This window comes from Salvelinus alpinus, unplaced genomic scaffold (genome assembly GCF_045679555.1).
Source record: "Salvelinus alpinus unplaced genomic scaffold, SLU_Salpinus.1 scaffold_284, whole genome shotgun sequence".
Lineage (NCBI taxonomy): Eukaryota > Metazoa > Chordata > Actinopteri > Salmoniformes > Salmonidae > Salvelinus > Salvelinus alpinus.
The window spans coordinates 1,309-23,717 of NW_027256224.1; the positions used below are offsets into that span (position 1 = coordinate 1,309).

Genomic DNA, 22,409 nt, shown 5'->3' on the forward strand with positions numbered 1-22,409 from the left:
TGTGAGTAAAATGATGTCCTCTGTTTAATGGGGTGATTGTAGTCTATTCGGGTGGGAGTGGCTACTATTTTGATAACAGGTGAAACAAAAACAACTGGATCGCCAACCCTTAGCTTCGTCCAGCAACTACGCTTTTGTATTAAAATGTATTTGATCAATTCTGACTTTTACAGGTTAATATAAACGTAGTTTATAGCCTATCCTGGAAATGTGAGTCCTATCTATCCTCTCTGTTTGTTTTGGTACCCCGTGCCTGAAAAACAATGAACATGTGCTTTTAATGTATCATAATACATCTGCGATAGTCAGAAAGTCCAATTGAATGGAGAATGGGATATTGCGCTCACTTGTCAGTTAACTTGTGGACTGTTTAGTTCTATCCAACAAAGACGTGATAAACCCGAATCAGAACGTATATTGTGACGCAATAAGACGCTTTTATTATGCGTTCTGGTTTCATGTCTTTGCTCTTATTTTTTACATTGTCTGCCCAGATTTTGATATTTGCCTCTACGATCAACATCCTGCGAATTGTTCCAGCCTTGGATTTGCTGACGTTTAGGCTTCATCTGTTCATAGTCGAGCAGAACCAGCCAGCCCAATTGCCAACATGGCTGTAAATGTTTATTATGTATACATTTTTATTTTATGTATTCATCATTTCATACCCAAAGCCGCAGTCGAAAGGAGCTTCTCCGACTTCAAAAGATGTGCAGGCGAGGAATGCAGTGGTAAGTGTAAGAAAAACTTTTATGCTCATATATGCTTGAAGCCAAGATAGGCCTTTATATCTATGCATTAGCTTTTAGTAACAAAAGGCAAAGCAAATGAACTTATATTACAAGTGTGTTTGCAGTATGTTGCACAACCTGCTTCTGGCATGCCAGACTAATGTTTCCACTTACAGCCAAGAAATCAGGAACTGGGTCAACCGCAGAGGTCTAAGGGACTTCATCTTGTGATGACATATCTGCTGATGCCTGGAAGACACACAGACACACACACCCCACCCACGCACATTCACACTCAAACACAGAGAACCACACACACTGCATTAATACCTAATAGAGCTTCTAGGGATCCTAAGCTTATCAACATTGTGCACACACGGCAGTTGGGAAATTCAAAACAGACATTAAGCAAGGGACATTCTTCAACAACAATGGTGGACCAATAAGCATGGACTACGCCCGGACCAGAGCCAACCAGAGGACCAGGACTTCAAAGAATCAACCTACTTTCTGTACTGTATATAATCTGTAATCAACCTGTTTTAGGGGCTCTCCTCTTTTAGCTCACTCGGAGTTCTTAGACGGAGCCCGCATGCGCAGTACCAAATATATTTACTCTGAATAAACTGCTGATTGTTAAACTTTAACTCCTCGTCTGAGTCGATCCTTGACCGACTCGCTCACCTGTGCACCTCACCTTTTATCAACAGAATCTTGGTAGCAGAGGATGGTTTACTAAAGACCCATAAAACGTGAGAGTGCGGGAGCGATTTGGTGAAAGGACGGCTCAAGGAGACAGACGAGCCAATTCGGGGGAGGACAACAATTCTGCTCAACTCGGGAAACTGATCTCTGGTCGACCACTAAAAAGGTAAGCAAAACCTGTTAAAACAAACTTTGCACATTGTCGTATAGTCCAACACCAAATTTAAGATCAGTAATACCGAGTGTGAGTATGAATTTTGTGTAAATTTATTACTAAATTCCACCAAGCAGTGAAGTAAACGTATGTGGTACAATACAATGTTAGATGTATTAGACTGAATTTTTATTGTTTGTAAAATTAAGATGAAACAGGCTTAATTTTTATTGTTTGTAAAATTAAGATGAAACAGGCTTAATTTTTATTGTTTGTAAAATTAAGATGAAACAGGCTTAATTTTTATTGTTTGTAAAATTAAGATGAAACAGGCTTAATTTTATTGTTTGTAAAATTAAGATGAAACAGGCTTAATTTGTATTGTTTGTAAAATTAAGATGAAACAGGCTTAATTTTATTGTTTGTAGAATTAAGATGAAACAGGCTTAATTTTATTGTTTGTAAAATTAAGATGAAACAGGCTTAATTTTATTGTTTGTAAAATTAAGATGAAACAGGCTTAATTTGTATTGTTTGTAAAATTAAGATGAAACAGGCTTAATTTTATTGTTTGTAGAATTAAGATGAAACAGGCTTAATTTTATTGTTTGTAAAATTAAGATGAAACAGGCTTAATTTTTATTGTTTGTAAGGTTAAGATGAAACAGGCTTAATTTTATTGTTTGACAATTAGGATGAAACAGGCTTAATTGTATTGTTTGTAGACTAAGTGTACCTAGGGTGAAACAGACCTAGAAGAGATACTATTCAGACAGTTCGGCAGCGTTCCGATGAGGAATAGATCTGTGTTATGTACAATTAGGATGAAACAGGCTTAAGTTGTGCACCTAGGGTGAAACAGACCTAGAAGAGATACTATTCAGACAGTTCGGCAGCGTTCCGATGAGGGATAGATCTGTGTTTTGAATATGACCAACAGATTCGGTAATACAAGGACAAGGTAATTTACATACCATAACTTAGCTCATGACTGGTTAAATGTGTTGTAAAGTTGCTACCTGAGTTCAAAGGGGTATGCGAATGAGGCATATTGTTAATTGATTAGCAAACCAACAGACTGGCTGTGACCGGTGAGGTTTTAACTGTACACAGCGTTTCACAAGGTTTTAATTGGGTCTTATGTCTCGTTCAACTCTGAGTATATGACGGAGGAGCTCTGAGTTAAGACAGAGTACGAGTAATTGTTTCTCCAAGAATACATCGCTGTCTCAAGGCAGTGACGGGCTAAGTATATTCAGATAGTCACAATTATTTCATCACCATGGCAGCTTCGCAATCTCCAAAACTGAAATTTAACGAGTATCTAGACCAGCGGGTGCAGGAAAGGGCAGGGGGAAAGGTACAGTGGAAAGAGTGTAAGAAGGTGTGGGAAGGGTTAAAGTTGAAGTGGACACAGGCAGGTTATCTGGTAGGGGGAACACCAACCAGGGTTCAGCTGAACACAATGGAAGGAGAGCTAAGAGAGGGGAAGCAGAGTGCAAGGGACAGCGAAGTAGACCTAAATAAACAATACGTATTTAGGAAGGAAGGGACTAAACAGAGAGAGACAGCAGAGGCTGAGTTGAAAATAGGCACTTGGGCTATCGAGGAGATCCGAAGATACCAAATGACAAAAAAAGCGGAAGTAATGGCAGTAGTCACTGACATAAAAGAGGGAGGAGACCCCACAACCCCACCAGCCAACCCAGACGAAGGACAACCACCCAACCAGCGCCTCTATCCAAACCTGCCAGAAGAATACAGACCCCCACCCTACTCGCCTCCCTCAGCCTCACCACCAGCTACTATACAGGCCCCTGTACTAACCCTGAGAGGGGGTGTGGTGAAGGGGGAAGTGGCAGTGCGCCTGACGGAGGGAACAATCGATGTTGTGGATCTGGAGCCCCCTGGCGTTCTCTACTCCATGGACACTGGGAATTTGGGTTCCCCTGGAGGACGATCAACAAGCAACCCATTTATTTTTTCTGAGGAGCCAAGACTGCTGTCACGGCTCACTCCGAACCCCAGGACACAGGAAGAACCACTGGGGAACAATGACTTTCAGATATCGGGATCTTTTTCACATCAAAGAACTACAGCTCTCAGCAGGATCATATGAACACTCAGTTTGGGGACAGAGGGGAGCCACAAAAGGGATGGATGACCTCTGGCGTTCCCATGATGGAAGATTAGTAGCACCAGCTAATCTCTGCCCAGAACTGATTCGAGAAGCGCACGGCCTGACACATGAGGGAAAACTGAAGACCCTACAAAAAATTTCTTATGTATGGTGGCATCCATACATGAAGGAAATGACTGACTTGTTTTGCGACAGTTGCACTATCTGTGGAAATTACAACCCAAAGAAACCATACCAAACACCAATGGGTCATTACCCGGTACCCAATGCCTGTTTTCAAGACATCAGCATAGACTACACAGACATGGGAGCAGAGCAAGTGAAAGGGGGAAAGAGGTATTTGCTAGTAATGGTAGACAGATTCTCCAAATGGGTAGAAGCAATCCCAACAGCCAAAGAGGATGCGAAGTCTGTCATTAAGTGGCTACAAACGGAACTCATACCTAGGTATGGGGTCCCGCGACAAATCAGATCCGACAATGGGTCCCACTTCTCCAATCAACACCTGAGACAGGTTGAGGAGAGGTTTGGCATTACACACAAATTCGGTTCGGTGTATAAGCCGCAATCGCAGGGACTTGTGGAACGCTGTAACCAAACTTTGAAGGCTAAGATAGCTAAGGTTTGTGCAGGGACAAAATTGACGTGGGTGGAAGCCCTGCCCCTGGCACTGATGGCCATGAGGTCCTCACCAGGTGCAGGGACACATCTTTCACCCCATGAGATAATGACAGGCCGAGTGATGCCTGGGCCGCCAAGAGAGGGAGGTCATATGCCCCCTCTTGATGTCCACCAGATAGGAATGTCTGACTATGTAAAGAAACTGACCGAATTATCTGCAGCTCTCTCCATACAGATACACCGTGTCGCAGAGGGGGAGCTGACGGATGACCAGGGACAACCAAGGGTAAAGGTTGGAGACTGGGTAAGGATCAAGGTCCACAAAAGAAAGTGGGCAGATCCCAGGTGGACTGGACCGTACGAAGTGAAGGAAGTTACTTCACACTCAGTCCAGGTCAAAGGTAAATCGGGCGCACCTTGGCACCACCTGACTCACTGTACACCAGCACCAGCACCTGACAGAACACTGACTGAAGTCAGAAGCGACTTGATCGCATCTAATTCGGCTACAAATTCGGTACGCCCTGACAACTGAAGAATGTGGAGACGACTCCACTCCTCAGGTGCCAGGGAGGGCCACCCATGGTCTAGACAACAGAGAACGCCATGGAATAGATTAGGATGTTCTCTTCCAATGTTTGTACTGTTTATGATAACCTCGGGTTGCATAGTAGGAATAATGCTTTGGGCCTTTGAACACATGGCTAATAATGTGGTCAAGACATCTGAAGGTGCCAACTCTACATCCAACGATACTAAGCCGAGTTTTAACTTTAGTATGCCCAGGCACATAGTACGCAAAAGACACACTGAACCTAGTCAACCCACATGTGCCCCAGCACAGGTTAGGAGCACTACTTTATGCGTGCCAGCCAATATTACAATTTCCACTGATTTAATTTGGGAAACATTGGGAAGTTCACACGTGATTTAAAAAAAAGGGGGTACCTGGCCAGCGCTTACAGCCATAACGATTGGTATATGACGGTAGGCGATTCCCACAGAGAATGGTCGTGGAAAAACCTCGTGTCCGAGACAGGGACTGACTGGTCTGACTATACCACCTCTAAGCTAGGAACATCGTGGAGAAGGTCGTTGAAACTGGTTAGGATTGAAAAAGGTCTCAGGTTGGTCATCCGTAATAGTTCACATACCGGGTGCCAGGGTTTTATGCTTGCCCCTTATGTAGCGTGCACTTCTACCCCGGTGTTCTGGAAAATCCAAATATGTCTGATTAATGGAACAAGGGCAAGGGCCATCACTGTGAGAACTGATATTAATCAACCTCTTACCATACCCAGCATGACACTTAGCCCAACCACTCCAGACGATGCCATCCTGACTGCAACTGGTGTCTCCGGCCTTACCAACAACTGGCTCCTGTTGACAGAGGAAGCAGGAAGGATGGCTCATCAAAGTTGTATGGTATGTATGGGCGCCAGGCCTCTCCTTCGAATTGTGCCAGTAGCCATTTCTTTACGATGTATATTCCCTGTCATGAAATTTACCAATCCATCCCCAAATTGCACCCAATGGGATAAGGTTTACCCCGTGGTCCAGAGCAGACAGACACCTATCTTCTCCTCAGATGTGGCTGAGGGAAACTTTACATGTGTCAACTGGGTCGCTGGGACCCCCTTATCTGGGAAAGATACCCGAACAATGGTGTAAGAACACTCACCGTCCTGGAGCACCCTTTAAGGTAGTGGCTAGAGCAGATGTGTGGTGGTGGTGTGGAGGTAATAGGCTGTTGTCACGATTCCCTCCTAACTCATCTGGTTTATGTGCCCTAGTGTCTTTGCTCCTTCCCATTACAGTCCATCCCATGAGTGTGTCTGAACTCATGTCCCAAGTGGAAGAGGCAAAGTTGAGCCGACCCAAGCGAGAGGTGCACCCCACTGCTGAGAACCCGACCTACATTGATGCTATTGGGGTACCCAGAGGGGTGCCGGATAAGTACAAGTTAGTGAATCAAGTCAATGCAGGACTTGAATCGTCCATATGCTGGTGGTGCACCGTTAATAAAAATGTTGATCGGATAAATTATATCCATTTTAATGTACAACGTTTAGGCAACTGGACTCAGCAAGGGTTTGAGGCAGTCCATAGTCAACTATCAGCTACCAGCCTTATGGCTTTCCAGAATCGTATCGCTGTAGACATGTTGTTGGCAGAAAAGGGAGGTGTTTGCTCCATGTTTGGGGAACACTGTTGCACGTTCATTCCTAACAATACGGCCTCTGATGGTAGTCTGACAGTAGCACTAGAGGGACTGAGGACTTTGAATGGTAAAATGAAGTCCCACTCCGGCATCGACTCCTCTATGTGGGATTCTTGGATGAATGTGTTTGGCAAATATAAAACCTTGATTTCCTCAATCCTAGTTTCTATCTCCGTCTTTGCAGCAGTTCTTGTTCTGTGTGGTTGCTGCTGCATACCATGCATACGATCCTTAATAGATAGGCTCATTACCAAAGCCATTGACCCCCATAGCACGGCGCAGATGTTCCCATTATTGGGCCCAGAGGATGTTTATGACGACCTAGGGACGGAAGCAGAGTTCATAAGTATGGACTGTGCTGTTGACTGATTGGTCACGTCTCTGAAGAGACGTGAAGAGAGGGACTAATCAAAACTTTTCTCTGAAAAGTTTCTTTCCAGACAGTTAGTCACGTCTAGGAAGACGTGAAGAGAGGGATTTGTAAGAAAAACTTTTATGCTCATATATGCTTGAAGCCAAGATAGGCCTTTATATCTATGCATTAGCTTTTAGTAACAAAAGGCAAAGCAAATGAACTTATATTACAAGTGTGTTTGCAGTATGTTGCACAACCTGCTTCTGGCATGCCAGACTAATGTTTCCACTTACAGCCAAGAAAACAGGAACTGGGTCAACCGCAGAGGTCTAAGGGACTTCATCTTGTGATGACATATCTGCTGATGCCTGGAAGACACACAGACACACACACCCCACCCACGCACATTCACACTCAAACACAGAGAACCACACACACTGCATTAATACCTAATAGAGCTTCTAGGGATCCTAAGCTTATCAACATTGTGCACACACGGCAGTTGGGAAATTCAAAACAGACATTAAGCAAGGGACATTCTTCAACAACAATGGTGGACCAATAAGCATGGACTACGCCCGGACCAGAGCCAACCAGAGGACCAGGACTTCAAAGAATCAACCTACTTTCTGTACTGTATATAATCTGTAATCAACCTGTTTTAGGGGCTCTCCTCTTTTAGCTCACTCGGAGTTCTTAGACGGAGCCCGCATGCGCAGTACCAAATATATTTACTCTGAATAAACTGCTGATTGTTAAACTTTAACTCCTCGTCTGAGTCGATCCTTGACCGACTCGCTCACCTGTGCACCTCACCTTTTATCAACATAAGTACTATTTCCAACGAACAAGCTAGCTATCGAAAAGTGTCAGCGTGTGTAGTTAAATTAGCCTGCTAACGTCTTCATAGCTAGTAGCATGTAATCAGGACATGACCAAACTGTTGCTGAGATAATCAATGTTGAAACTTCTAAGGAGAAAAGAGGCATTGTTGAAACTCACTCATATGCTTGCGGTGTAAAAAAGGGGGGTGAATGCGATTCATACCCGAATACCCCAACCAAGGAGCAGCTTCCATTTGACAAAGAAGCTCTGAATCGTCTGTGGCCGATAATTGAGAGAGCAAGGAAGGAAGGGAAAAGGGCATACTTTGCGGGAGCTAAGGCTTTTGTTAATGGAAGGGAAATTCACGCTGTCGCCTAGTTTGTTGACTGCTGGACTTGTCAAGTGAGTTGTGCAGGACTGAGTTTTATTTGCTAATTTGATAAAACTAGATATTTATTGAGGAAAGAGCATTGTTTGCGTGAGCCAAACTTTTTTTTATATATATATATTTTTTTATGGCAGGGAAATTCGCACTGACACTTAATGTTAGCTTAATGGCTATTCGTTTTTACCAATCTATGGTACAATGTTATTTGCAATTGTATAAATATATATAATTTAGATCAACCACTTACGTGGTGCAAAGGTATGTTTTTATTTGCAACTAGTAAGACCTTTTCTTTTTATGAGAACCCGATTCATGTGAACGTATACAAGTTTAATATTCTTCATATAGTCACTTTGATAGTAAATGTCCATTTCTGTTTTTTTCTATTAATGCCAGGGGAATCTGTCATTTTTTGAAAAGGAGATCTTTATTTTTGTATTGTAAGGGTAAGAGTGCCGACTTATTTCATTCAAGAAACTCATGCCTGTTGCACAGATACTGCGTTTTGGAAGTGTCAATGGTGATGATATGAATGACATTTGGTTTTCATTTGGTACTAATCGGTCAGCAGGTGTCCCTATTTTAAAAGGCAACTTTAAGGCTCATATATTGAGTCATGAAGCAGATAATACAGGGAGATGGATTATACTATTGGTAGATGTTAACCATGTTCAATTCATTGTTGTAAATACTTAAGCTTCCAATAACAAGTCAAGTAACTGTATTTTATTTAGAGACATTGAGAGGAAAATAAGTAAATATATGTCTAAATTTCAATTGGCCAAAGTAATATGGGGTGGAGATTTTAATACAGTATTACATGATAATCTAGATAGATGGCCTCCTATGGATAGCAATTCTGTTTGTGAGATAAGGAATATATGTCTAAGGTTAGGTGTTCTAGATATTTGGAGACATAAGAACCCAGATAAGATTATGTTTACATGGAGTACCAAAGATTTATCTATACAATCCCGTATTGATTTCTGGCTGATATCTGAAGATATTGCTGACAAGGTTGATACAGTCTCGATTGAACCATTGATTTTAACAGACCACAACGGGATCTCAATAAAGATAAATATGCATGGTTTGTCAACCAAAAAAAGTTAAAGGTTACTGGAAAATGAACAAGACTTTACTAGAGAATGAAGTATTTAAGAAGGAAGTAGCAGGAATTAATGATAAATACAGGAATTGTGCCTGTGTTATGAATATGTTTGGAAGTTACTGGGAGCTAAGGAAATTTGATTAAGGCTTTTGGCTATTTCAATGGGAAAAGAAATTGCTCGTGCCAAGAGAGAGAAAGAATATGACATCATAAAGGGAATAATGGATTAAACTAAAAAAAGGGAACTAACTAATCAGGAATTACTGGAGCTATCATCATTGCAAATGCAGTTAGATTGTTTCTACGAGGAAAAGGCCCGGGGAGCGTTTGTAAGAGCAAGACGATTAAAGATATTTCTTTAATTTAGAACAAAGGGCAGGCGAAAAGACTTCCTTCCATATGTCAATTAATGATTAATAATACTCCCAATAAAAATCCAAAAGAAATCTCTCAGCATGTTTCCCAGTTTTATCAGAATCTGTATACATCAGCCCAGCCAACTTCCAATATGGATCTTTTCTTAGACAATGTAGCAAAGAAGTAGCTAAGAAGATAATGATTTCAGGGATTTTTGTGATGAGTTATCTGAAATTGAGATAAGACTGTATTAAAAGCCTTAAGGACAATAGGTCCCCTGGAAATGATGGTTTAATAAGCGAGATTTATAAATCATTCAATGATAAATTGATTCCTTTCATTCTTGCTATGCTTCCTTAAAGCAAGGTGTAATTACTATGATTCAATGGACATGGGTGGGGGAATATTTGTGTGACGACCTAAAATGGGGGCAGAAGCTCACCAGCACCCCATCTTATATGTCCAACCACCCTGAACGTCAGACTCTATTGAAGCACATACAGTGATGTAAAGTACTTAAGTAAAAATACTTTAAAGTACTACTTAAGTAGTTTTGGGGGGTATCTGTACTTTACTATTTATAGTTTTGACAACTTTTACTTTACTACATTTCTAAGGAAAATAATGTACTTTTTACTCCATACATTTTCCCTGACACCCAAAAGGAATCGTTACATTTTGAATGGCTAGCAGGCAGGAAAATTGTCTGTTGGATGTACTGCCAAATACTCTAAAATGAAGTTGGAAGCAACTTATGGTAGAGAAATGAACATTCAATTCTCTGGCAGCAGCTCTGGTTGACATTCCTGCAGTCCGCATACCAATTGCACAATCCCTCAGAACTTCAGACGTCTGTGGCATTGTGTTGTGACAAATATGCACATTTTAGTGGCCTTTTGTCCCCAGCAAAAGGTGCACCTGTGTAATGATCATGCTAGTTAATCAGTTTCTTGATATGGTGCACCTTTCAATGTGGATGGATTATCTTGGCAATGGAGAAATGCTCACTTTTTTTTTTTTTTGGCGTACAGAACATTTCCCGGGACCTTTAACTTCAGCTCATGAAACATGGGACCAACCTTTTACATGTTGCGTTTTTTTGTTCAGTATAGTTTATTACAAATATAGCCGTATACAGTCCTCCAGATATCTGTTGACAAGGACATACATCACTGTGTATTTGTTAATTTTTTTTGTTTGTTGCCATTTTCCATTGTTACTAACTTGTACTGGTTAAAAGTATGATTAAAGAAGAAGAAAAACGTGTATTTTTTGCAAACCATGTTTAGTACTTCTAAAAGAGACAATGACAAATTCATGGTTCAACAAGATATTATAGTCATCAAAAGGGCAGAATTTTAGCATTGATATACTTATGATACAGTACTTTACAGCTTTGATTGGTCACAGAATATACGACATGAAGGGGTGATGTAATTATCTGAATTACTGTAGATTTGAATAGTTTAGTTAATCAAAAGTGAAGTATGGTTATCGGTCCAATGGGTGTTGTTCATATACAACTCTGACTAAAAATCAATATATTATATACATACTATTTATCAGCATATTGACAGATTATTGCTATCAACTGCTGGTTGCAAGTTATTTTACCCTGTTTGTTTCTTTTGGAACAATGGCAATTAAGTTGATTAAAATTAAGAATAGATAGATGGGCTACCACTGGTGTCACAGGCATCACAGGTCTTGACTAACAATGTTGCAATGCTTCTTTAGGATCACGTTGTTGTTGTCATCGTAGAAGAGTACAGAGATGGGACTGAGCTTGGTGGGTGCGCAGCACGCTTTGGGAACCTCATCCGGCTTCAGAAGGTGAACCTGCTATTGAAAACGGTAAATCAGACTCATTCATACATGCACTATCATATAGTCAATGATAATATCCTGTTATAAAAGAGATATGGGTTATTTAAGCAGTAAGGCCCAAGGAGGGGTGGTATATTGGCCAAATACCACAAACCGCAGTGGTGCCTTATTGCTATTAGAACACCTACTCATTCAAGGGTTTTTCTTTATTTTTACTATTTATTTAACCTTTATTTAACCAGGAAGGGCTCATTGACATTTAAAATCTCCTTTTCAAGAGCGTCCTGGCCAAGATAGGCAGCACCAAGTCATTACAAAAATACAGACAAACAACATGAAAAACTACAAGTAATCTAGTAGAAACCATTGAATTCACAAGAGTAACAAAAATCAAAAACAGCAAATTAAAAACATTGACAGGTCAGGGAATCAGTCTCAAGATCATTCATCAGTGATTTAAAAATACCAATCGGGACAAGTTCTTCCAGTTTAAAAGTATTTTGTAAGGCGTTCCAAGACGATGGCGCAGAGTACATAAAAGCCTTTTTACCAAATTCAGTTCGGACATTTGGAACAGTTAGCAGGATAAAGTCCAGCGAACGAAGAGAGTACCCACCACATTTCTGAACAATAAAAATGCCCAAATAAAAAGGTAGTACACCCAAAATGGCTTAATAAAACAAAGTATACCAGTGACTGAGCCTATGAGTGACTAGAGAAGGCCAGCCAACCCTGGTATACAAAGTGCAGTGGTGCATAAGGGTTTTGCAGTTTTGCAAAATAAATCTCAAAGTACCATGGTAAAGGGTGTCAATTGATCTCAAACACTGAGCGGAAGCATTCATATATAAAATATCCCCATAGTCTAGTAAAGGCATAAATGTAGCTGATACTAGCCTCCTTCTGGCTTCAAAAGAAAAACAGGCCTTATTCCTAAAATAAAATCCCAATTTCAGCTTCAATTGTTTTGTAAGTTGTTGAATATGCAATTTAAAAGAGAGGCCATCATCAATTAAAATTCCAAGATATTTATGAGGTTACAACCTCAATCTCCTTGCCCTGACAGGTAGTAATAGGTGAAAGGTTCAGAGGTCTATTTCTTGCTTTAGAAAACACCATTAGTTTAGTTTTGTCAGTATTGAGGATAAGCTTCAATTGACACAAAGTTTGTTGAACAGTTTAAAAAGCCGTTTGCAAGTTCTGGAAAGCTTTTGTAAGAGACGAGGCACAACAGTAAATAACAGTATCATCAGCATAAAAATGAAGTTGCTCATTTTGGACATTTTTGTCTAAATCATTTAAATAAATAGTGAATAAGCGAGGACCAAGTACAGGGCCTTGGGGCACACCATTAAAGACAGACAATTTAACAGACATAAGCCCATCAAATTGAGTGCACTGAGTTATATCAGACAGATAGTTAGCAAACCATGCCACTGCATGCTCTGAAAGACCTACACTCGACAATCTCTGCCTTAGTATAGCATGATCAACTGTATCAAAAGCCTTAGAGAGATCAATAAAAAGTGAGACACAGTGTTGTTTTTTGTCAAGGGCTTCAGTGATATAATTTAAAACCTTCATGGCTGTTGTAATTGTGCTATACTTCTTCCTGAAGCCCGATTGGTACATTGATAAAATAGAGTTAGTAATTAAAAACTCTTTTAGCTGTTCACTCACAAGGGTTTCAAGTATTTTCACCAGGGGTGACAGCTTTGAGATTGGCCTATAATTATTTAAAAGAGTTGGATCTCCCACTTTTAAAAGTGGTAGGAACAAATGCTGATTTCCAGATTTTCTGAATATCATTACATTCCAGGGTTAGATTGAACAGATATGTAAGTGGTTCAGCTATGAAATCAGCTGCCAGATTTAAAAAGCAGGGATCCAAAAGATCAGGACCTGCAGGCTTTCTCTGATCTAAGGATTTCAGGGCTTTATGTACCACCTGCACTGAGAATGGCAAAAAGCTAAAAGTTTGACCAGCTCTCACTGGTTCATCCACACAGGGTTGTAAAGAGACAGAGGACACTGGTTCATCCACACAGGGTTGTACAGAGACAGAGGACACTGAATCAAACAGCCTACCAGATGATACAAAGTGCTCATTTGAAACAATTCAGCATTTCAGTTTTGTCATATACAGCAAGAGAGTCCTTCAAAACACATGACGGTAATTCAGTAACATTACTGTTACCAGACATAGACTTAATAGCTTTCCAAAACGTTCTAGGGTCATTCAGGTTATCAGTGGTAACAGACATAAAATATTCAGACTTGGCCTTCCTGAGAAGAAAATAACACTTGTTTCGTAATTGCCTAAAAATATGCCAATCAGCATCAGAACATGATTTCCTTGCTTTAGCCCAGGCTAGATTACGGTCGTGAATAATACAAGACAGCTCAGAAGAAAACCATGGATTATCCCGCCCTTTAACCCTGAACCTGCGGAATGGGGCATGTTTGTTTACTATTTGGGGAAAAAACATAATGAAAGCATATCCAGGCAGTTTCCACATCAGGGATAAGCTCCATCTTGCTCCAGTCAAAATGAAACAAATCATGAAAGAAAGCCTGCTCATTAAAACACTTCAAATTTCTCTTACGAATAAAACGTGGGTTTGTCTAAGGAACCTTAGTATTTCTAACAGCAACAACAGCACAATGGTCACTTAAATCATTACAAAAAACACCAACCGCAGAATATTTATGTGGAACATTTGTTAATAACAAATCAATCAGGGTAGATTTATCTGGGCATTTAAGATTTGGGCGAGTGGGTGAGTTAATCAACTGGGTAAAATTCATAGAATTACAAAACATTTTTAAATCATCAGACACCGGCTTTAACCAACAACAGTTGAGATCACCAATCAAAATCATTTCACTGTAAAGAAGTTTAGACATAAGGTGCGACAAAGAAGAAAATGCTATTTTCTACATTGTTGAATAATAGTGAAGACATCAAAACTATGAAATAACTGAAATGGAATCATGTAGTAACCAAAAAAGTGTGAAACATATCATATATTTCAGATTATTCAAATAGCCACCCTTTGCCTTGATGACAGCTTTGCACACTCGTGGCATTCTCTTAACCAACTTCACCTGGAATGCTTTTCCAACAGTCTTGAAGGAGTTCACACATATGCTGAGCACTTGTTGGCTGTTTTTCCTTTACTCTGCGGTCCTACTCATCTCAAAACATCTCAATTTGGTTGAGGTCGGGGGATTGAGGAGGCCAGGTTATCTAATGCAGCACTCCGTCACTCTCCTTCTTGGTAAAATAGCCCTTACACCGCCTGGAGGTGTGTTGGGTCATTGTCCTGTTGAAAAACAAATGAATTATCCTGAGTGGCGCAGTGGTCTAAGGCAAGCTGTGCAGTTAGAGATCCTGGTTGGAGTCCAGGCTCTGTCGCAGCCGGCTGCGACCGGGAGACCCATGGGGCGGCACACAATTGGCCCAGCGTCGTCCGGGTTAGGGGAGGGTTTGGCCGGCAGGGATGTTCTTGTCCCATCGAGCTCTAGCGACTCCTGTGGCGAGCAGGGCGCAATGCACACTGACAGGGTTGCTAGGTGTATGGTGCTTCCTCCGACCCATTGGTGCGCCTGGCTTCCGGGTTAAGCAGGCATTGTGTCAAGAAGCAGTGCGGCTTGGCTGGGTCGTGTTTTGGAGGACGCACGGCTCTCGACCTTCGCCTCTCCCGAGTCCATACGGGAGTTGCAGCGATGAGACAAGACTGTAACTACCAATTGAATACCACGAAAAATGTGTAAAAGTAACAAACAATAGTTTTTATTTTTTTATAATAATTTATTAAAACAAATGATAGTCCCACTAAACCCAAACCAGATGGGATGACGTATAGCTGCAGAATGCTGTTGTAGCCATGCTGGTTAAGTGTGAATTCAAAATAAATCACAGACAGTGTCAACAGCAAGAATCTAAAATATATTTGGATTTGTTTAACACTTTTTTGGTTACTACATGATTCCATATGTGTTATTTCATCGTTTTGATGTCTTCACTATTTTTCTTCAATGTAGAAAATAGTAAAAATAAAGAAAAACCCTTGAATGAGTAGGTTTTCTAAAACTTTTGATCGGTAGTGTAGAGCCTTCAGGGCTTTTTTCCCGTGTCTGAATTTGGTCAATATGTCCTCCAAAAGACTTTATAGCCCACTGTGGCAAAGACTATACTTTCAGGAGTTAAACAACACAATAAAAAAATCACCTTGTTTGTCTCATTCTTCCAATCTAGCTAGTGACTTTATAAAACACAATATTTGGTATTTGTATTTTATATTATACCAACGATATAGGAAAGCATCTGGTGGCAAAATAGCCAAAAACATAAAATGATTAATTAATTCAAGGTTTACAAATATGCCCAATCAATAGAATATTATGTCAGAAAACAATAGTCTAAAACCAATGTCTCTACCAAATATGGTTGAAAAGTTACCGATGATTTACTCTTGAGATATTTAACCTAACAACACCAAATATGTGACACATACAACCAAGTGCGGTGCAGTCTAAACTCGTAATGGTCACAGCAAATGATCGTTATTATTTCATCAACACTGTCAAGTACAAGTATATAAATGTTATAATACTGTAGAGAACAAGCTAATGATTAATTCTATGTAATTTCTAATGACATCAGGCAAAGAAAACAACGTTTGGACATGAATTTCGTAGCTCCCTCTTGAATTGACCCTTTTTCTCTCTACATTGTATAGCAAGTAAGTGAATATATAAAAATAATATATATGTCATTCATCAGACGCTTTTATCCAAAGCGACATACAATAAAACCTGATGTCTTTTATGTATGGGTGGTGACGGGAATCGAACCCACTACCCTGGCGTTGCAAGCGTCATGCTCTATCATGGTCATGGGTGTACCTCAGCCACGCTCAAGGTCCTATGCGATATCTTAACTGCCATCGATAAGAAACAATACTGTGCAGCCGTATTCATTGACCTGGCCAAGACTTTCGACTCTGTCAATCACCACATCCTTATCGACAGACTCAACAGCCTTGGTTTCTCAAATGATTGCCTCGCCTGGTTCATCAACTACTTCTCCGATAGAGTTCAGTGTGTAAAATCGACTTCCTGTAGTCCGGGCCTCTGGCAGTCTCTAGGGGGGTGCCACAGGGTTCAATTCTTGGGCCGACTCTCTTATCTGTATTCATCAATGATGTCGCTCTAGCTGCGGTGAGTCTCTGATCCACCTCTACGCAGATGACACCATTCTGTATACTTCTGGCCCTTCTTTGGACACTGTGTTAACTACCCTCCAGACGAGTTTCAATGCCATACAACTCTCCTTCCGTGGCCTCCAACTGCTCTTAAATACAAGTAAAACTAAATGCATGCTCTTCAACCGATCGCTGCCTGCACCTGCCCGCCCGTCCAGCATCACTACTCTGGACGTTTCTGACTTAGAATATGTGGACAACTACAAATACCTAGGTGTCTGGTTAGACTGTAAACTCTCTTTCTAGACTCACATCAAACATCTCCAATCCAAAGTTAAATCTAGAATTGGCTTCCTATTTCGCAACAAAGCATCCTTCACTCATGCTGCCAAACGTACCCTCGTAAAACTGACCATCCTACCGATCCTCGACTTCGGCGATGTCATTTACAAAATAGCCTCCAACACCCTACTCAACAAATTGGATGCAGTCTATCACAGTGCCATCCATTTTGTCACCAAAGCCCCATATACTACCCACCACTGCGACCTGTACGCTCTCGTTGGCTGGCCCTCACTTCAAACTCGTAGACAAACCCACTGGCTCCAGGTCATCTACAAGACCCTGCTAGGTAAAGTCCCGCCTTATCTCAGCTCGCTGGTCACCATAGCAGCACTCACCCGTAGCACGCGCTCCAGCAGGTATATCTCACTGGTAATCCCCAAAGCCAATTCCTCCTTTGGCCGCCTCTCCTTCCAGTTCTCTGCTGCCAATGACTGGAACGAACTACAAAAATCTCTGAAACTGGAGACACTTATCTCGCTCACTAGCTTTAAGCACCAGCTGTCAGAGCAGCTCACAGATCACTGCACCTGTACATAGCCCACTACTGTATTTATTTTATTTATCTTGCTCCTTTGCACCCCAGTATTTCTACTTTGCACATTCATCTACTGCACATTCATCTACTGCAAATCTACCATTCCAGTGTTTTTAATTGCTATATTGTATTTACTTTGCCACCATGGCCTATTTATTGCCCTTCTACCTCCCTTATCTCACCTAATTTGCTCACATTGTATATAGACTTGTTTTTCTACTGTATTATTGACTATGTTTGTTTACTCCATGTGTAACTCTGTGTTGTTGTATGTGTTGAACTGCTTTGCTTTATCTTGGCCAGGTCGCAGTTGTAAATGAGAACTTGTTCTCAACTTGCCTACTTGCTAAATAAAGGTGAAATAAAAAAATACAAAATATCAACTGAGCTACGAAGGAGCACGTCCACGTCACTAGAATGATGACAAACAATTTTAACGGATTCTAAAGGGAATCATAGAATTCCAAACTCATTTCTATGGCAACACAGTTGTCAATTTTGTAAACAATCATTTTCGAACGTGTGTTGCCAAGAGACATCTAACCGACGTTCTATGGAACGTTTTCTGTGCGAAAACAACTTCAGTTTGCTGCTGACAACAAACTTGTTTGATTTTTGACACCTGAGATAGAACAATCGACTGGAAAATGCCTGGGTGCTTTTCAAGACTGGCGGAGAGAGTGCGTGGACGTCGGCGGCCTACTGCGTCGACAGGTTGTTCAAATTCATTTGTGGCTTGTTTTTCTTGTCTTTTTCTGTTTTGCAGGGTTCGTGATTGTCGACAGGTGGACAGCGACTTCGAAGAGGGTATGTGGAGTTTAAAACTCTTATTTTACTACATTTAACAATGTCATTATAATTTGCGAAATGTTGTGTATTTCTATAATTCAGACTTGGAAAAAATGCTTGTGCTAGAGATGTTGTAGCTAGCTAGCTTGCTAGCTAACATTAACTTTAGTAACTGTTGCTAAGCGATCGACTTTTGCTTCCTAGCTAGCTAGTATTAGCAATCTTGCTACGTTTTATGTCCTAACAATTTTTTATTTTATATTCCAATGTTCCTCATTTTAGAAACAACTGTCCTGGATGAGGTCCAGTTGAATGTGCCATTGGATGATGTGCTAGATGTTCCACAGCTGCCAGTCCTCCTTGATGTCCAGAATGCTGCTATCATCCTTGAGGATGTGCCAGATGTGCAGACTATCCTTGAGGTACAATTTTCTGAAAGTTTGGGGTTTTATGTTTGAAAAATATCCCAGATATTCAAGTTGTGTCTCTTTGACATGAAACAAATATCTGGTCTGCTTTCTGCTTTAGGAGGCCACTGGCAATTGGCAGTTGATTCCGATTAGGTTCAGCCCCCTGTACTGTGGGCCTGTTGTGATCAGGGTAAGAGACCCCCCACACGCAGTCACATGACGGTTACTATGTTTACAGTTTCCAACATTAATTTATTGTAATGTGCAGAACAATGCCAGTCCGGTGGTTAAAGCTTGGAGAACTTTCCAGTTCATCAGCCCCATCATCACCTACATGCGTGGGGGATCCCAGGTATGTGTCTTTGTAACTTCCTAATCTACATTGTCAGTCATTTGATCTTGATGGAAATGTGTCACATCGATTGCTGAAGTGCTTTTGTTGTTTGTTGTTTATCTCAACAGCAGGTGGTGGTGAGGATGCACCACGTGAGTAGGGTGAGAGGCCTGGAGACTCAACTGGTGTGGGCCATCTCCAAGGAGACAGCCAGGCTTAGTCCAGAGGGCATCCCCTACTGTGCCACCAAAGTGCAGTCCATCACTTGGATCCAGGTAAGATGTAAATACTACTGAAATAGTATTAGATTAGGCTTTTCTTCATTTATTCCATTTGGCCTTAACATGTATTCTCTCTCTGTCAGCATGTGGCTGGCAGGGTGACCCACTATGCGTCTCACCTCCGCCACGAGACGTCTGTGGACGTGACGCTTGGCTGCTACCAGGTAAATAAACAATTTTCTATGTATATAGACTAGACATTACTGGGCATTTTTGCATTAGATTTGGTGTGTTTTCTAATAATGTGTGTGTGGTAAACAGGTGTGTTGTGTGTGTTTTGAGCAGCAGACTAATGTCTCAGTGGTGTACGCCATTCTCCACATGGGGCTGGACGGGCTTCTCTCCTCTTCAGCGTGGTCGGAGGCTGCCTCCTTCTCTACGCCCAACACTCAGCAGTTCACTGACCCAGAGCCTGAGGGCCAAAACTGCTATGAGGTCAGACGTTACACACACATACTATTGACTAGGACCATTAAGATCCTTCCATTGACCGATTGTTTGTTATGTCATTGCATTGGTCACTGATTTTGCATGCTTGTTTTGTTGTCGTAGGGTTGGGAGGAGGACATGCTGCCTGAGGAGAGGGAGGTTCCTCTGCTAAAGTGAGTTCCTCTAAATGTCTGTGTAGTCTGGGCTTGTCAGATGCTGAAGGATAGTGGTCATAATGCTGTTATCCCCCATTGACTCTAATGGTTGACATGCTCCAATCCCTCCCTTTCACAGCCTCTACCTTACCACCAAGAGAGTGGAGGACATCGCCCTGAGGCTCGTCTCCCTGCGCCAGGCCTTCACTGTGAGTGGACACACTTTTATTTTTCTCTCTGTGACTTCTTGTTCTGTCTCCTAGAGGAAGATGCCTCACCCTAACTCTTCCCTCTCCCCTAGACCCTGCTTGGTTCCACCCTGAGCAGGAACCATCTGTTTGTGGCGGGAAAGGTCCTCCTGGGCGCACTGGTTCAGGCCAACCACATGGTAACTCACTAACTGATTCTCTTTCAAGGGAAAGAGAGCGTCCCTGAGGTGAAATGTGTTCTGTTCACTAAGATGCTCTTTTCTTTGTCATAGGACGAGGCCAAGTTCATCCGTACTTATACCGACTTTGTGGACTACCTGAGTGACCCCTCCAAGCGGAATGACATTGAGAGGGAGCTGGCTGAGGCAAAGGTGAGTTCATTAACTCTTTCAAGTCTCACTGAGTTCTTCCACATGCATGTCTTTTATACATCACAGTAGCTGATCTATATGAAATCATTCCTATTTTCTCCAAACGTGTTTTCTTGTCCTAGATCCATCATGTGAACATGATAGATGTCCTCTTTGAGCTGGTGCTGTTTGGGATGATGACAGCTCAGAAGTCCCTGATGGTGGTAAGTAGCATCTCACTGGTACATGTTTTGATATCTCTCTATTAGCAGTTTCACTTAAATTCCTCTTCTCTTCTATTCTCTCCTCTTTTCTCCTCCTTTGTTTCCTTTAGCACGCCGGTGGGTTTGTGGAGCGTCTGTACGCTCTCCTGTACTCCTTCCTGCCCACTGCTGCCAACATGGAGCCAGAGGCTGACAGATACCTGATGCTGCTCAATGTAAGAGTCAAGAGGTTACTTCCTGTTTACTTCCATATTCTTAGTGTACTTCCTTTTTACTTCCTTATTCATGGTTAACCAGGTTCCAATGTCATTTTAGGGGGAGTATTTCTAATTGTCTCTCTCCTCTTGATAAGCTAGTAACTCAGAGCCATTTTCTATGTGTTGTGTGGTGTTCTCTTCAGGGCGGGCTGATGGCTCTGCTAGATGACATGTTTGGCCAGCAGCTGGCCTGGTACTTTAACCCAGAGTCTCTGGTCACGGAGCTCTCCAGCCTCCTGGAGTACCACTTGGAGAACATCATGGCCAGCATGTAGTCCTACTGCAGGGACCATACTCATTCCTCCTTCTATCTCTCTTTTGAAGGAATTGAGGACTTGAAGTGCTTTGTTGAACCCTGATTAGTTAACACCCATTCATTTAATGTATTCTCTTGTTTTCTCTCCCCACAGGATTCTTGTGACACTTTGCCACCCAAGAGGGATCTAGACACCAATGCACTACATTACTTTGCACTGAATTTGAAATTTGTAAATAAAATAAGTTGTAGTTCAATTTTTTTTTGTTTCTGTCTTTTCATCTATTTCATTTTATGACCATTTCCTCTTCCTAGAGGTATAATGCTAATATTAGATTATTACACGAACAATGATGCTTTATTATCTGCATATGGAAATAAAAAAACAATGTTTAGTTGATTTACAGATACTACAGGCCCACACTTTATATGGTTTTGTACTGTGGTTTGTGATACTGTACTATTTAAAAACATGTAGGACTACATACACTTGAGTGCACAAAGCATTAGGAATGTCTTCCTAATATTGAGTTGCACACCCTTTTCCCCTCAGAACAGCCTCAATTTGACGGGGCACGGACTCTACAAGCTGCCCTAAGCGTTCCACAAGGATGCTGGCCCATGTTGTGTCAAGTTGGCTGGACGTCCTTTGGGTGGTGGATCATTCTTGATACACATGGGAAACTGTTGAGCATGAAAAAAACAGCATTGTTGCAGTTCTTGACACACTTAACCCGGTGCGCCTGACACCTACTACCATACCCCGTTCAAAGGAAGTTAAATCTTTTGTCTTGCCGAATCACCCTCTGAATGACACACACAATCCAAGTCTCAATTCTCTCAAGGTTTTAAAATCTTTCTTTAACTCCCCTTCATCTACACTGATTGAAGTGGATTCAACAAGTGACATCAATAAGGGGTCATAGCTTTCACTTGGTCAGTCTGTCATGGAAAGAGCAGGTGTCCTCAATGTTTTGTATTATCAGTGTGTGTAGTAACCTGGTACAGTATAAAGTATACCACTAGAGGGGGTAATTGCTTCAGTCTTGAATGTTACTTCTCACTATCCCTACTCTACATTAACAGTCGGCCATTGTAGACTCCGGTAACTTGGGTATCTTAGTTTTTTATATTTGCCATTAATGTCTGAACCATTTACCATCTTTCCCACTGAAACCAGTAATGTTAGC

At 41.4% G+C, this 22,409-nt stretch overlaps 1 protein-coding gene and 1 long non-coding RNA gene across 6 annotated transcripts; both read left to right on the forward strand.

Annotated features, from left to right (window-relative positions):
- The first annotated feature begins 1,608 nt into the window (after nucleotides 1-1,608).
- On the forward strand, nucleotides 1,609-7,693 carry LOC139567349 (uncharacterized). Its single transcript, XR_011673357.1, has 2 exons — nucleotides 1,609-1,922; nucleotides 1,998-7,693. It is a non-coding gene; the product is annotated as an uncharacterized lncRNA (long non-coding RNA).
- Nucleotides 7,694-7,780: 87 nt separating this feature from the next.
- On the forward strand, nucleotides 7,781-21,532 carry LOC139567348 (uncharacterized). 5 transcript variants are annotated; one of them, XM_071388742.1, is made up of 16 exons: nucleotides 7,782-8,154; nucleotides 11,346-11,462; nucleotides 18,157-18,332; nucleotides 18,597-18,736; nucleotides 18,843-18,914; nucleotides 18,993-19,076; nucleotides 19,187-19,333; nucleotides 19,423-19,503; nucleotides 19,625-19,774; nucleotides 19,892-19,941; nucleotides 20,063-20,132; nucleotides 20,225-20,311; nucleotides 20,405-20,503; nucleotides 20,626-20,706; nucleotides 20,817-20,921; nucleotides 21,107-21,476. In XM_071388742.1, the coding sequence occupies exons 3-16, from the start codon at nucleotides 18,173-18,175 to the stop codon at nucleotides 21,236-21,238; spliced, it is 1,458 nt and encodes a 485-aa protein (XP_071244843.1). In that variant the 5' UTR covers nucleotides 7,782-8,154; nucleotides 11,346-11,462; nucleotides 18,157-18,172; the 3' UTR covers nucleotides 21,239-21,476. The 5 variants fall into 5 exon arrangements, with proteins under 5 accessions (XP_071244845.1, XP_071244843.1, XP_071244841.1 ...); XM_071388740.1 differs by having other exon boundaries at nucleotides 7,783-8,154; nucleotides 21,374-21,532; XM_071388743.1 differs by lacking the exon at nucleotides 11,346-11,462 and having other exon boundaries at nucleotides 7,783-8,154; nucleotides 18,292-18,332; nucleotides 21,374-21,532.
- The last annotated feature ends 877 nt before the right edge of the window (nucleotides 21,533-22,409 follow it).